At 40.2% G+C, this 15,341-nt stretch overlaps 2 protein-coding genes and 1 long non-coding RNA gene across 4 annotated transcripts; 2 read left to right on the top strand and 1 right to left on the bottom strand.

The window, feature by feature from the left end:
- The first annotated feature begins 117 nt into the window (after positions 1-117).
- Positions 118-7,777, top strand: LOC110985338 (uncharacterized). 2 transcript variants are annotated; one of them, XM_022246301.2, is made up of 13 exons: positions 118-1,606; positions 2,017-2,181; positions 2,433-2,588; positions 2,936-3,308; positions 3,512-3,591; positions 3,826-3,994; positions 4,120-4,190; positions 4,365-4,590; positions 4,704-4,774; positions 4,874-5,093; positions 5,338-5,429; positions 5,614-5,763; positions 6,125-7,777. In XM_022246301.2, the coding sequence occupies exons 1-13, from the start codon at positions 1,557-1,559 to the stop codon at positions 7,143-7,145; spliced, it is 2,844 nt and encodes a 947-aa protein (XP_022101993.2). In that variant the 5' UTR covers positions 118-1,556; the 3' UTR covers positions 7,146-7,777. The 2 variants fall into 2 exon arrangements, with proteins under 2 accessions (XP_022101993.2, XP_022101992.2); XM_022246300.2 differs by having other exon boundaries at positions 4,871-5,093.
- On the bottom strand, positions 5,750-9,794 carry LOC147796803 (uncharacterized). The gene is made up of 2 exons (XR_015427577.1): positions 8,734-9,794; positions 5,750-8,329 (listed from the first exon to the last, which is right to left on the bottom strand). It is a non-coding gene; the product is annotated as an uncharacterized LOC147796803 (long non-coding RNA).
- A 482-nt stretch (positions 9,795-10,276) lies between these two features.
- On the top strand, positions 10,277-15,211 carry LOC110985367 (uncharacterized). The gene is made up of 6 exons (XM_087145290.1): positions 10,277-10,409; positions 11,517-11,685; positions 12,354-12,566; positions 13,094-13,172; positions 13,481-13,555; positions 14,128-15,211. The coding sequence occupies exons 3-6, from the start codon at positions 12,516-12,518 to the stop codon at positions 14,250-14,252; spliced, it is 330 nt and encodes a 109-aa protein (XP_087001416.1). The 5' UTR covers positions 10,277-10,409; positions 11,517-11,685; positions 12,354-12,515; the 3' UTR covers positions 14,253-15,211.
- Positions 15,212-15,341: the final 130 nt, after the last annotated feature.

Raw genomic sequence — 15,341 nt, 5'->3', positions numbered from 1 at the left:
TCGATGTACGGATTTCAAAGAGAGTTTGAAAATAGAGGCGAATACCAGATGCTTGGAGTGGGAAACAGCCATAGAGAATGGATACAGACGGAGTTGCCCGGGCTTAAACGTCCGACCAATTACCGCTTTCTATCATGCCCAGCAGGCCTATGTCCATAGCCAGAGTTTCACAACCACGAAACCCCTTTGTACCCTCTGATCGCCGCCGCAAATTTTCACTGGTAATCTGCATTCTTAAAACTTTGTGTACTGAGGTATAGGAAATTGAATATTCATGCCATCGTTAGTGCTTGGTACGATTTACTCATATTATAGAGTAGTATGGTGTCATCCCCCCCACGGCTTTTCAAATTTTCATGGTTGGGCAAGTCATCCCTCCCATCTTTCCCCATCGCCCCAATTTCCGGCACAAATTTACGTATCAGTCGTACAGACCCTTTTCACCCACGTGACTGGATTGCGCTAGATGTAAACAATATATTACCACGTGTGGACCGCCACGGCCACGGTGATCGCATATATTCCTACGAGCAGCTTCAACCACGTACAAGCGCACGTGCGAACACTAATTTATCTTGAATAGGTAGATTACCATCACAACACCATGCAATCATTACCATTACAACACATTGCAGTCCAGCACGAATGCTACATCACAGGGGAAAGGTTTATAAGTTTGAGCTACGGCAAAACGATCCCGGCGACATTCGCGGCGACCCCCGCGACTTCTGTATGTATAGTTTTCACGTGAAATTTTAGACACACCAAATGGGCTTTAGTTGAAAGTCTTGTCCGCGGATAGCAAATGGTGCGCGCCCCTTTGGTGGCAACCGACCAGCGAGTTTATTTGCCACTATTATGTGCCACTAGGGTTTTTGATAAGCTTGGGTGTGTGACCTGTAATTAGAGGTAGGCCGAGAAGGAGGGACGGGGAATCATAGGCACCACACTTTGCCAATCTCTTTGCAATGTGGTTGATTAATGATTTTGGTTTACATGTATAAAAAATTATGGTCTTAAATATAACCTTATTTTGCCAGTGGCTTAATTAGCCCAGTTCTTTTTTTAAAGCCTGTCCAAGAAAACCAAAATTCAGAGTTAGTTGAAAATGCTTACACGTTTCCATTTTTAACTCGTTTAGTCTTGTCAATGGCTAAAATTTACAGAAACATAAGCTATAAGTATCAGTCGCAGTGAGATCATAACAGAAATCCATGACACTAGTTTGTTTTAAGTACGTGCACGAGCAGCATGGGATTTTTGTATGCACGCATATGAACGAAAATAAAACCAGACAAGCGCATAATTATGCGCACAACGTCAGCGTTTCAAATGCACAATGAAGTTGTCTCTGTGACGAAACGAGCACGCAACTACTGCGCGCTTCTCAAATCACTTCGCAACCACGTTGCATAAAAACACACAGAAAACAGCCCCGATCTCTGTTCTTGTTTAGCGTTCGTTCGTTACACAAGGATTTCTCTTGGCAGTGCGTTTTCGGATGCGATCAAAGAGATTTTTCTGCGGTATTCGTCTTGAGGCAATACTTATTGACAATGATAACAGTGCTACGTATAGCTGAGGAGCTGACGTCGGTGGATTACCGGTAAGTTTTAAAGAAATTTAGTTAGCATTTAGTTTTCTGTGGCCTACAAACATCGTAGCGGAAGAACTAAATACTCATGTGTCTACTTTCATACCCCTTCTAAGTAATAACGTGCTTTCATGGGTCATAACTTAAATACAAAATCTTAAATGAGAGACGTGAGTTGTTTAATGTGAATTTGAAATATGAGTTGTTCTTTCGTATGCAGTTAATAAATTCCTTTAGTCCGATATTTGTAGTGACAATACCTACAATAAGTTGCAAGTTAGACTTGGTGAAATCACGAGCCAGTAACATAGACCAAGCATTCTTGCGATTGCTGTCCCGAGAAATGCTTAAGTGTTTATTGACACTCGTTAACATAAACGAAAAACTACACCACATTTTTTTCTCTGCTGTGCCTTCAACAGCAAGTGGTTTTCCAGCCGATGGTTACCCCCATCTGATCGGTCGCTGAGCCTGGTGCCGGTACGTACCGATTCACCATCCCTGCTTCCTCCATTGGTTGATGAACCGGGAAAGGGGTTAGCCTCGGAGCAGTCTGGGCTATCTCATGTCCCTAACTCAGTCGAAAGGTTAGTTGTACATGTACTTCCTCGTTTCTGAACAACTGCTGCATGCATTTTACAAAATCTCGTTTCCATTAAAAATAGTCTTTTTCATATTTAGAATTAACATCTTGTAGAATCAGTGTACGTTTTGCAGTATTTATCAAACACACAAATACTCTTCCACTGCGTTTATCGTGCATTTGCAGAATAAAACTGTGCCATTTGTATCAGTTGTTAAAATACTCGAAATAAACTCATTCGCCATTACTTTTCAGGTTGCGACCGATGCTAGAAGATCTTCTCGGGAACTCAGCTGTTCCATTCAAAGATAAAGGGGAAGCGACAACTGTGTTGCCTGCTCCTGGTAGTGACAATGGGGATTCCTCTGATGAGAAAGAAGCGAAACCTCCGTGGACTAGCCTGGCTGAAAGGTCAGTGGAGAACAGTCTCAGACACACTTTGTTTATTCTTGGGTGGCCCCAAGACGGGATTTTCTGGACGACTTATTCTAAACATCCACGCTACAACTTACAAGTTTCAATTCAATAAGCATTAGGCTCCAATTTAATGGTTATGACCAGCTATACTCAATTTAGCTTTCTGTTACATTTAGTCTTTACTGCTTCTCGAAATACCCACGTGGAGAAAATGTTTAATGGCGCTCAAAAACTTTCGTTTAGTGTTGTCTTAAGCAAAAAGGAGTTTAATAAGATGAATAGAGAAGTCCGTTTTTTAGTTTATTTGAAAACTGAAGAAGAGTTTATACATTTATTCATAGGCCAACCAATGATGCAAAAGATGAGAGTGGACCCGCCTCCCTTGATCAGCCAATGTCACGGGGCCAGGATGCATCAGGTACCTTGTCCTCTGATCATCAAGATAATGCCACTCAGCCCATCCCTGCTACAGAGACTGGTGATAACTCCCAAAGAGGTGATGCTAGTCAGGTCCAAGAAGCACCACTGGATGTTGGGACTTCACCGAGTGATCCCATGGGAGACAATGAAACAAGACAGGCCCCGCCCTCTGTACTGTTATCGTCACCGAACAAAGACCATGAAGCCTACAATGCTGACGATGAAGAGTTGAAAGATGAGAGAGACTCCTCTTTATCTCCACATCTCGAAGATCACCTCCAAAGGATTAAGGAGGTATGGAGATGGTGCACATTGTTGCCTATTTAAATAATAAAAGCATTCCATCCACACGTGTTTTCTATTCTGTTTTAATGAAATATGATCCGGTATTTATTTTTATCTTGTTTTAAAAGCAAACATAGCTATGACGAGTGCTGCTTATTTTAGTTGAAGAAGGCCTCTCCTCGCATAACTTTACCAATGTATTTCCCAACCAGGAGAGTGCCAAGCAGGAGTCAACTGTAAGAGAAGTCAAAAAAGCAGACGAAGCGAAGTTGTCACAGCCGTCGCAACTCAGGTAAAAGGTTCAAGTAGAAGTTTCCTTGAAAACAGTTTTATTGACGTATTCAGCAGTTTCAACAAATTCACGCATGATTCTACCTAGAAACAGATTGCTATGGTCTGCGTGTTCCCAATGCAACTAGTTGGTCATCATGTGAAAATGACACTGCAAATCCTTTCTACTTAAACGAAGACATACGAAGACAAATCAGATGATCAGGGGTGTCTGCATTTGTTTATGACATTTTAGAGGAGGGAATATGGCAGTCGCTGCTCAGAGGCCGGCACATAATCTTCAAGCCAGGCCATCCGTCTCGCCTCTGAGAAGGACACCATCTTCTTTCTCGGACTCTTCTGCGAGCTCGTCCACAGAGGAGGCTAAGGAAATAACGATCAAGCTAAGATCACAAGATGGCCAGGTGAGTGTGGAGTAGGCAAAGTAGGATTTTCCAAGCAAGGCAACTGATATCACGTTTTCAAATCTGCTCTTTGGGTAATTTATATAAACCATAACATCAGACTGGGTTTGAATCTGATCTTTCAGGAGGATGCAAAACAGAAGACCGCTTGGGAAATCATGCAGAAAGTTGAACCCATTACTGCACAAGCTAACAGGTACAGCAGATATTCAAAGTTGCCTTTCGTAAACGAGATGGGATGATTTTTGATACAAAGTTTGACATACGGATAATCAAAAAGCATCTTGTAAACAAGATAGCGACATTTTTGATGAAACGTTTGACATCTGGATATCACACATCCTTAACATTTTACCAATAATTCTCACAGTGGAGAGAGTGGCCCTGAACCAAAGTGGCAGAAGACGCACAGAATAGCAGAGGGGATGCAGTCAGTCCAGTTGCTGCAGCCAGCACCTAACAATCAGTCGACGCCACTGGTGGTTTCTCCGAGAAGACGATCGCCACAAGTACCTTCCAAGGACTCTTCTACGACTTTGTCATCAGAGATGAAGAAAACGTCAATTCAACAAGGACCCGGATCACAAGATCATCAGGTGAGAGCAGAGTTGAACAGATACCTCTGTGTTCCTAAGCAGGTGGTTGATATCATGTGTGTTTATTTTATGCATTAATATTAACAATTTATTCATTTCATCTGATTTTTCAGGAGAATTCAAAACAGAAAACTGTCCGTGAGATTATGCGAAAGGTTCAAGCCATGACGGCACAGGCCAACAGGTACACTAAAAACTCAAATACGAATCCTGTCTAGAAATTGTCCCTGTAAGGTTTTCTATACCAGATCTCTTAATTTGCTTTCATTTGTCTCGTTAGTAGTGGTAACAATGGGCCTGAACCAATATGGCTTCAAGCACTTCGACATGCTGAGAGGATGCGTCATGCAACTCAACCAGTGCTTGATCAACAGTTGCCTCCTCAAACCCAATCTAAGCAACCTACACTGCTTCCTAGGCAAGCCATCGCATGTCCATCACCGGTTCAGGCTGGACAAAGCACAGCTACCCTGGTTCCGGGATTAAAACCCATTGGACATGAGGTACGATCTGTGGTTGTGTTTCCAGCAGTACCTTGCACTGAGGCAGAGGTAGTTGTCAGACGTGTGACGTATTTTAAATGATGGCTACGGTTAAGCATAGCTCTTGCCCGTCTGCGCGAAGTGCCTTGATTTCTTCTTTCAGAGGAAGGCATTTCAGTTCACCGTTCAATTTTTCATTTAAAACTGAGCATTTGTTTCTGTTCTTGTTGGATATTTTTGCTAAAATTAGGTTTTGTCTTTTCAGAGGAATACTTGTATCAAGAGACAGAGCATTAAGCCCGTACCAGCAGTCATCAACACAGTTAATGCCATCTTGCCCCTGCCAATGGCTAAAAGGTAAATCTATTAATTAATATACATTCCAGTAGGAAGAAACGAATCAGATCCATAATTACGACTGGTTTAACAGATTCTAACAAGTAATTCTAATTCCACGACCAAATCCTGCTGCATTTTAGCTGTGTCCCTCCTGCGGGGAAGTTTGAACTGATACTTTATCTTTTGTTTCTTTTCTTGGAAGTGGAGGGAATATCCAGCAGGCCGGGCAATGCCCTGTGTTTGTGGTACCCAGACGTATCCAGCAGGTTGCTACAGGACCGCAACGCACGCAGCCTCATCACCAGCAGGCAGTCAAACCACTAAGCCCTCAACCAACGTTCAAAGCTAAAAGGTATTTTATTCAAGAAACACAAAAACTTGATTTCATATTATTAAAATCTAGCTTGAAAATATATTTCTCTGTCATACAGGACGGTTTCATTTAAACGAACCAGTCTCCAGTCAGTTACAAAAAACCGCAAGCAGCTGGCATAAAAAATGAAAAACAAATACCTTGGTCGTAGATTACTTGAATAACTGAAGACTAAGTTTGACAGAAGATGACTTGCGATTCACTCCAAAGCACACTTAAGTTAGGGAAGTTCCACACAGGTCTGGCTCCACAAAAAGCACACTTTGACATTTACATAATTGTATAACTGAACCTTGGGCATAAAGTAATAAGCAACCTCAATTTCTCATTACATTATCAGGAGACATATGAATCCTCCGAAGAGCCCAATAGATATCAATCCTCGAAAGCGACAAAAGCAGGTTTCACCAACTTCCATCAGTGGGCTGGGTGGAGCTTGTGCCTCGTCAAGCCCGTCTCCTCTACCTGCCGAATCTTCAATCATCCCTTTGCTCTTGGAGACTGAGCTAGAGGACGTGCTCGCACAGGGGAAATCCATTTGTCTTGGAAGTGGGGTATACGGCGAGGTACTACTCAAAAGAAGGAAGAATGGACAGCTGATTGCACTGAAACGCCTCAAGAATGTGACTGATGACGCGAAAGCTTACAAAGAGATGTTAGAAGAGGTGAGAGTGATGATGGCCGTGCAGCACTGTCGTGAATTTCCCAAGGTGGTGGGAATTGTGAACCGAACAACCTTCGCTGTAGAGTTTGTTGGTGATTCAGTGGCCCTCAAGTCCACACACCTACGCAGTGTGGTGGACTACCCACCAGCTAAGCTCACCAAGCTCGGATGGATCAATATATGCCTCGATATATCGAGAGGACTTCACGCTTTGCATCAAGCTGGATGGTCACATAATGACCTTCACACTCGCAACATCATGGTGTGGCGAGACCCAAGAAACAAGTCGGATGGAAACTGGGGTGCCAAAATAATCGACTTGGGAATGGCTACGAGGATAGACAACCCACCTCCTCCCTTCCAGTACAGCGTTGAGGAAAAGGCAAAATGTTACAGGAACTGTATGCAACTAGCTCCAGAGCTGATTGAGGGCACCTGTCAGTATGGAATCCAAACGGACGTCTACAGTTTGGGTTACGTGTTCAGCGTCATCTCCTTCCAAAAGCCAGAATTGGGGGTAGTCGACTCCATTTATTGTCAGTGTCGTCGAGTGCTGAAAGATCGGCCAACGATGGAATCGATTATCCAGGATTTGGAGAGACTCCGCTGTGATGTAGTGAAGGAGGCTATGGCAGATATCAGAAATAGACTGAACAGGTTATGGAAGATGGCCAAGGCAGCAAAATTTCGTTATTGATAAAGTGCAAGGCTGCAAAGCCTAAACCAATATTCAAAGTAGAATAAGGTATCAGTGTTATTTCGAAAAAAATGAAAAAAATAAAAAAATAAAATTAACTACACATACACTTATTTACTTATAAAATATCATTGTTATAATCATGGCATGAGTGTTAATAATGTGGAAAACGTGTGAAAGAAACGGACATTCATTAAAGAGTTATCAGAGTTGGTATTTGCAAAATAGAATTTCAAAAAGGTGCAGATTAATTTTTGTTCCTTATTTGGTTACTGTTTTCATCGTCCTAAAACCTAGGGCGTCATTGTTGGAGACATTGTTGTGTTTAAGAACGAAATTCTGACTTTCTGCTGTACTTTCCCCATGTCTCTCTACCGACACAGAATTTTCGGATAAACTGATTTTGCGATGTCGTCCTAAAATTTGTAGATATTTCAAATTTTACTTTTTATAAGCTTTATTTTTAACACCAAGTTATGGTGTTATGAAAAGAGCTACGTGAATTTAACAATATCAACAACTCGAGTTTTAAAGAAGAAAAAGACAAAAAGGAGTAGGCAGGTAGTTAAAGGGAATTTCTATCTTCTGTTTTGTTTTTAAAGAATCATTAAAACTCTTCATCTGCATTTAAACCGAGGTTTGAGATATTTTTTGTATGTCGTCTACAAAGTATAAACGCGTTTCAGTGTAATCAGTAATATAAGAATTGGGCTTGTCATAATGAACTGCATCCTTTAGGAGTAAGATGCGTCTATGAAAATGCAGCCGCTATATTCATATATAGCTGTTAGCATTGATTACATTTTGCAGGTGCACTTTGCTCACACACCCTTTGAAGTAGTTTTAAAGTTGTTATATTGGACCAATGCAATTTTCTAGCATAAAATTGGCCGAGTTTGAAATCCATCTCGCAGTCAACAACCATGCCACTTGATTTTTCAATCACCATGGCTGTTTGACCTTGAAGGGGGCCAAAGGTGAGAGGTGGTCAATCCACCCACCACTTTTTATCTTTCCTGTATTATCATAGTACTGCCCTCCTTAAGATGTTTCTAATCTCAATTTGGCAGCCAGCCAAACTCCTATTACTGACGAAATGGGAGTCAGGAAATAGCTCCACATGTCGCTCTGGTGTTTTAATATTTGGTCACACTGGATGGTGATGTCATCGACAAGGAGTAAAACTGCGTAGTAAACAAGAAAACACAAGCTATGAATACGTGCACTACAGTATTACTACACAAACATTACACATGTATGATGAGTCTTTAGTCTCAAAATACATTGAGATTCATACTAATAACTAGTCGAACGAGTACATGTGCATGTAAATACTGAGCTCACAGAGCCCTAAATATGTCTATTTAACAGGACTATAAGTGCAAAAAATAGGCACACACATCCCTATGAACACGTGGATCGCTTGGTGTGTTATAAGTTGTTGCATCCTTATAAAGCATGTCAACATGTGGGTATTTACATGAACATGTGTAAACAAGGTAAACTTGACATGAAAACCGAATGTTATAAAGGCCTCTAAACTACTTGAAATACCTCTTGACAAGGAATAAAACCGGAATCAACTTACAGGCAATGCTTCACTAGGCGCTGTATACAGTTAGCGAGGAGCGAGAGGAAAATTTGTGCCCTGAAAATGTGGGAAAACGATGCACAAATTCACTGTGAGAAATCCACTGTCTATGGATGAGTGTAAAGCATGGTTCTCAGATTACCGGTCAAAGGAGGGCGCTATTAAGAAATACAGTGGAAGCAATGTAAACATAACAATCATCCTTTTCTTTGCGCATTAGTGACAAATTATGCCCTTTTTGTGCACACCGTGTTTATTATCTTTTCGATTTATAAAAACTCAATCCAATTAGTATTTTGTTTTGCTTAAAACATGGAGGGGACTTTCGACATTGTGCCCCCATACCAAATTCATGGTGGGGGGGGGGGAAGTGTCCCCCGTCCCCCTGGGATTTCCGCCCAGGAAATGAATTTTTCTTAGAATTTCTTTTTGTGTATCTCTGTGCTCTTCTTCCATGTATATGTTATGTTAACTGAACAGTGCACTTTTTGAATCATTAAAAACTGATCAATCATTTCTGGACAAGTGAGGGCGCTTTTGCTTTGTAAATCCAGGAAGACATGGTTCAGGCTGCGTGTTTTCATGTTCAAATTGTAAACCCCAAATTTGCTATCTGGGAACATTTCTGTGAAAAGGATTTTTGCTGGATTATTGCCATATACTTACACAGCAATAAATTGCCAAAGAAAATAAAATCTGCCATAGCAGTAGTTAAAAATATCTAGAAATTGTCTGTGCACAAATCAGTGCAACATTGAGATTCAGTGCCTTGGATGACATCATAGTTCTACTCATGAATATGCAAATAGCATTAGCATAAAAACTAAAAAAGCATCAAAATATGGCTAAAAATTGCAAAGAAAAAATTTAAACTCAGGTTAATTAAAACCCAATGATGCAATTTCAACAGTTTTTAGTAAAACGTATAAAATATTTCTATTTCCTGGTTCCTTTAATTTTGTACCTCTCTCCCATTAAAATGTAACAATTTGGAATGTACGACAGTGGCCCAAATTACACCACTTATTGACAAACAGTGCTATGGAAACCTTCTGCGTTTACCTAAAAAATTTATGACGAAATCTATGCTTTGAACATTCCTGTGTTTAGAAGTTCTAAAAAAGTTGGCTCAGCTGACAGACACGTTATTTTTGTTGCAAGTAGGCGTACGCGACAAGTTTGCTCAGAGGACTGCATTCATCGCACGTGTACCATTGACACAACGGTATACGTACAGAAACGTATAATTATTTTGTCATCTTTTTAACTGGAAGCACTATAGCACTTATTCTCCCGTACTGACGGAAAAGCTTTTTTTTGGGGGGGGGGTAAACTCTTTTTACGAATGAACAAAAACATTGGTCCATCGTTTTTAGAACAAAATCCTATTACCTTCCCCACAAACGCTAAAACATAACTCTAATAAGCACTTAACTTTACTGTTGACCTTTTAAAAACTCATTTCAACTAAAAATAACTGGCTCGAACGCGCATTGAACAAGGAAGGCGCCATTTTCTAGCGCGTAGGCCGACGCGCGTGATAATGAAATGTGCTGTAATAACGCGTAAACGGTACGTGTTTGTTAAAGTGGTCGCAAACTGCAAATACTGCAGCCTAATACTAGAACAAAGGTGCCTGTGCATCATCCCACTTCCAGACTGCCATATCAAAGGTAAGCCAATTATGGAAACATCTACACTTATGGTATTACTAAGCCAGTGGTTCCTTAGCAATGCTTCACAGCACAAACACACCTGCACCTAGTCCGGGTTGGACATCTTCAGAAGGTCTGCATGCATTGTGACCAGTGTTGCCACTGGATAATTTTGTTTTTTCAAGATCAGGGTCTGAAAGTTTTTCAAGATTTTTCAGGCCTTGTAAATTATTACACAACCCATTGTAAACGTAACAAACTACACGTGTATATGTCTGGATCTGATCTAGGCCTACTTCATGTCAGTCTTCCTCAAAAGTGATTCATACAAATGAAAAAGATTGTTTTTTAGGGGAAAAATTAAAACTTTCTCCACTTTTCCAAGGCCTGTCTCGATAAAGGTATGTTTCAGAAGGACATAAACAGCATGTGAAGTGAATCCCACATGAGCAGGAAGTCCAGTTGAAGAAAAAGTTAAGCTTTCATCCTGCAAGTTATAGACGGCGTATGTATAGCCAAGCCACGTACATACATGTACATACGGATCATGTGTATTTGTACGTCCGGTGCGCACACACGTAGAAATATGTGTCGCACAAATATTTGTACCAATACGAGTAGCACGGCGAGACGATCAATTTAAAATGTACATGGTTCCGGTCGCCTTTTAAGTATCATTATAGGGATTAAAATCAGAGCCTTTGTCTACCCTGTGCTTGAATTGGCCCCGTCGAGGCAGACCCAACAATAATGTTCAGTGCAATCTTGAGAGTGCACTCAATTTGCCTTCGAGTAACATCCGCTCATATGATGAGCAACTCAGGATGGAGTACAATGATTTTGCCCAAGAGTCAAGACTGCGCTGAGCAAAAGTAAGGGCCAACGTTCTGGGGGCCTCTGATGTAACGATGCAATTCATTTTTATGTCTTCCTATATCCACACTTGAACAAGCTGCAATTTTTTCTTTAGTGCAATATTGGCGATATAGCTTAGATAAAATGCCATTTGAAGTGATTCCATTCATTTGATTTACTTTGCTCACTTTCGAACGAATTTGTATTTTTTGCAATTAGCAGGGTACATGTATTATTCGATTTAATTTGTGAGGGTCTGTCTGTATTCAGTGGGTGGTCATCACCGACTTCAGGATGGCTACTTCATCACTGCTCCCTCGAATATCCCACCCTATTCTCTATGGAACCCTTTGCCAACCTCGTAACTTGAGATGCATGGCATGGCGCACTCTTCCAGGAGATGTGTTTTTGGAGTCATCATGCTTTCCTAAGGGGAATAGTAAGTTTTCTAGAATGTAGCCATCTGAATAATTAGTAAAGGAAAAGAAGAATACCATTAGTAAAGGAAAAGAAGAATACCATAGTTGCAATGGAGCCACTGAATCTAGGTTTCTGTGTTTTAAACTAAAGGAAATAGCATGTAGCCTCTTGTAGTTTGGTTTGGAAACCAGTTGCGCGGAGAAAATATGATATCCCCTTGAACTGTGGGGGTGGGGAGACTATAAGTATACTTTATAAATCTGATATCAATTAGGAAAATAGTATGTGCGAAAGATGGAAGATGGTCCCAGTGTACAGAGGTAGTCCAATAAAACAAAGCAGGTTGTGCGGCGTATTTTGGGATATCAAATCATAATTTTTAAGAAACCACTAAAAATGAATAAGGTGTTTCTCCTTCATGCTTTGACAACACGTTTACAAACAACTGAGTATTTATCACTTCGTTGTACCTGCTGTGACAATGGGTGAAAAGGTCGATTGGGTGCTGAGCAGCCGTAGTTACATGTGGCTCTGTACGAATCTCCTCAGCCCTGATGACGATAGCTGCTGTAAGTTTCTTTACGTTCTTTACCTGTGTTAGTTAAATGGTTTACACTTGACAATAAGGTCCTTTTGTGTGCCTGTTTAGGCGAACTTTTTATATGTTTCATCCTTACAATTTTACAGGTCTTGTCCAGTTGAGCTGTCAGAGGTCTTTGGCCAGAATTTGGATGGCACTTCTTTCTTAGTTGTGATGCTGCTGACTTCTTATTTTGCCACAATGTAAAACAAAGTAAAGGACTTCTGTTGCAGAGCTCTGCTCCTGGAGAGAAGTTACGTTGGTCTTCGATGCCTGTCTCTACTTCCTGGTGGAGTAACAGGGCTGCCCAGATGTTCTTGGTATGTGGCATGAATGCCTTATTTGGCCCAAACTGATACACTAAACCTGAAGCCATCGATTCCCGGTATCCAGACTATTACAAGCTCTCTCCAAACTGTTGCATTGCTTCAGGAGCAAGCAAGACTTGATAAGCAGTCTTGTTAGACACACCTGATTGAAAGCGGAGACAGTGAAACTGGGTCCAGATTACTGATAAACTTTAAGAGCATAGCAGTTAGGATAACAAAAATAACTCAGGTTTGGCTTGAATTAGAGGCTTCACTGACTCATCAGCTCAGCATACACCCTAATGAAGGGGACCCTACTACTGTACATTCCCGGTGTTTACATACCTGTTGCTCCCATGATGCGATGCATCATGCATAAGTGTTGATAGTCATCGAAAAGGAACAAATCCTATTTGAAATGTCTGCCAACAGTATAGAACAATTTATACACTTAAGTCAGTATTAAACTTCAATTGCTATGAGGTTACACTGGGTAGTAACAAAATTAATGAAAGTTTGTACTGTTGCTTTATCTCCAGGAAGATGCAATTAGCTCTACAACATGTCCCCAGTGTCTCTGGAGGCCAGGAGGCAAAGGCACAGACGACATTGGTGTTGGTAAGAGCATTTGGATGCAGTACATTTCCAATTTGAAAAATCTGCTTGAAACTACATCCTCCTTTGTCTACTCCTAGCTTGATTCATATTTTTCCTTTGGTATAACACCATCATTCCATGTCAGTTTCCCAAGTCTGTTTTGGAAAGAATGAACAGAATATAATAGCCACTGAAAGATAACATTCCAATTTGATAATTTCCAATTTCATCTCCTTTTGCCCTCCTCGTCATAAATGCTGAATACCAAAATAATGCACCTTTCTATCGCTATATTTCAAATACTAATTTTAATGGTCATATTTGTGCAGCGGCTGGAAGATCTTGGACGTCAGGAACTTCACACCAACACAGGATGAAGAGCAGATCATTCGGATATATGAATGGTAGGTTCCCCCGTTAGGTTAACCCCGATAATCATCTGGCCTTGTATACGCAGTACCCTCTGTCCGGATACTGTGTCGTTTAAGTCGCCTGAAAAAATAACCCGTAAATATGTTTAATTAAATAGACTTTTATTTGGCTTTTCAGAACCTTTTGGGTGTTACATTAGACCATTTTCATCAACATTTGTTATATGCATAATGCATTGAAACTTAAATTTTATTTTTAAAAAATATTTATTTCCTTTCACTCTGTCTGTTTCTTGAATTTACAACAAAACCTTGAACCATTTCCAATAGGGTTTCTTATTTGAGTCCCCGTCTCTGACGACGATCCTGCTACCCATTACAGTGTTGAAAATGCTCTCTGTGCCCACTGTAGAAATGGCATAAGGAACTGTTTGGGGACTGATCTTAGGTCACAACTCTCAAACTGCTAAGGACTCGATCTCAATTTTGTGTTTAAGTTAAGGGAATTCATTATTGCTATGCCAAATCCGCTGTATTTCTTTTGACAGTTCTTTTCAGACGTCAAAATAGACCAAAACCTTTTTAACCATCTGCTTTTCTTCCAGCTCAGCTCAGTCAACAAACTTTTGCTACCAGAAATGTGGAATTCTTTGGCTTTCTTGCTGACATGGTCAACACCACTGCTGACTTTTATCAGAGTAGCTGTTCTCCTCTGTCTTCCTTTTTGTGAAGCGGCGTCATGTGGCACACGCTTTTGAGGAATCAATTGTGCTATCAGATTCTAAAGAAACTTGAGAAAAGTCAAACCAAATAAAAGTACATTGTGTTTTAAACAAATTTACTTATATCAATTTACTTACCTACTGGGCACCTGTTTTTATTTTTTAGTGTAGCTGTGCCGTCATTCACAAGAAAGTACAAATTGTTATGGTTATTTTGGCACCAAAATAAATACAACTATTAATAAAAAAGGTATTTTCGACAAATCAAGATACGTTGCAAACAAGCGGGTTACAAATGAGGTGTTGATAACTAAATTAAATTTCAATAGTGTTTTTTCACAATTGAATTATCAGTGAAAATGTGAAACAATATTGAGGTCATTATTACTATTTGTGACACTGACTGCCTTAAAGTCTTAACATTGCTGTTTATATTGTCCTAATAAGAAATTTATATTATGATTCATTAGTCCAAATGAATTTGCAGTGCAAAACTTGACACCAGAATATGGCAATATCTGCCTCAAAGATATTGGGAGAGTTTAAAATATTAAGCAATTTCAAAATAGTGTGATTTCAGTGAAAAGTTATAAAATTTACCCTGTAACTTTCAAATTGTGCTGTATCCTGAATAGAAATAATACTTCCAAATTCTTCTAGAGTAATGAAGTTCATTTGCATTATTAAGAATAGATTGGAGTTTAATAAAATTATTTCATAATATTTTAGCATCAAAAGATTTTTCGAACAATATTTGATTTGTGCCAATAGGTTTGTACAAACAAAAAGTACAACAAAAGGTCCAACCAACCTGCCCACCAGTTTTGAATCCTACGGTGATTCCATCACATGACTGGGTGAGTTTCCACATCAGTATAACTCCCTATTTTTTGATCCTGGGTGTTGGGGGTCACTTGGAGAGGATATGAATAAAGAACTCTTCCCACGGAAGTTGGTATGGAGAGCATGTCGAGCATTGGTAACCGACATTTCCTGATGCAAGCTTCGCCAGCCAGAAAACGAGTAATTTGGGGACCTCATGAAAAATACATTTTTAAACGTGAGACTGCTTGCCAGCCGAAAATTGCTGATAACAT

Source organism: Acanthaster planci, linkage group LG14 (assembly GCF_054643075.1).
Source record: "Acanthaster planci isolate LZ-2023a linkage group LG14, COTS_SCS, whole genome shotgun sequence".
NCBI classification, from domain to species: Eukaryota; Metazoa; Echinodermata; class Asteroidea; order Valvatida; family Acanthasteridae; genus Acanthaster; species Acanthaster planci.
The sequence above is the reverse complement of the archived record's forward strand: the minus strand, read 5'-3'. Positions and strand labels throughout refer to the sequence as shown.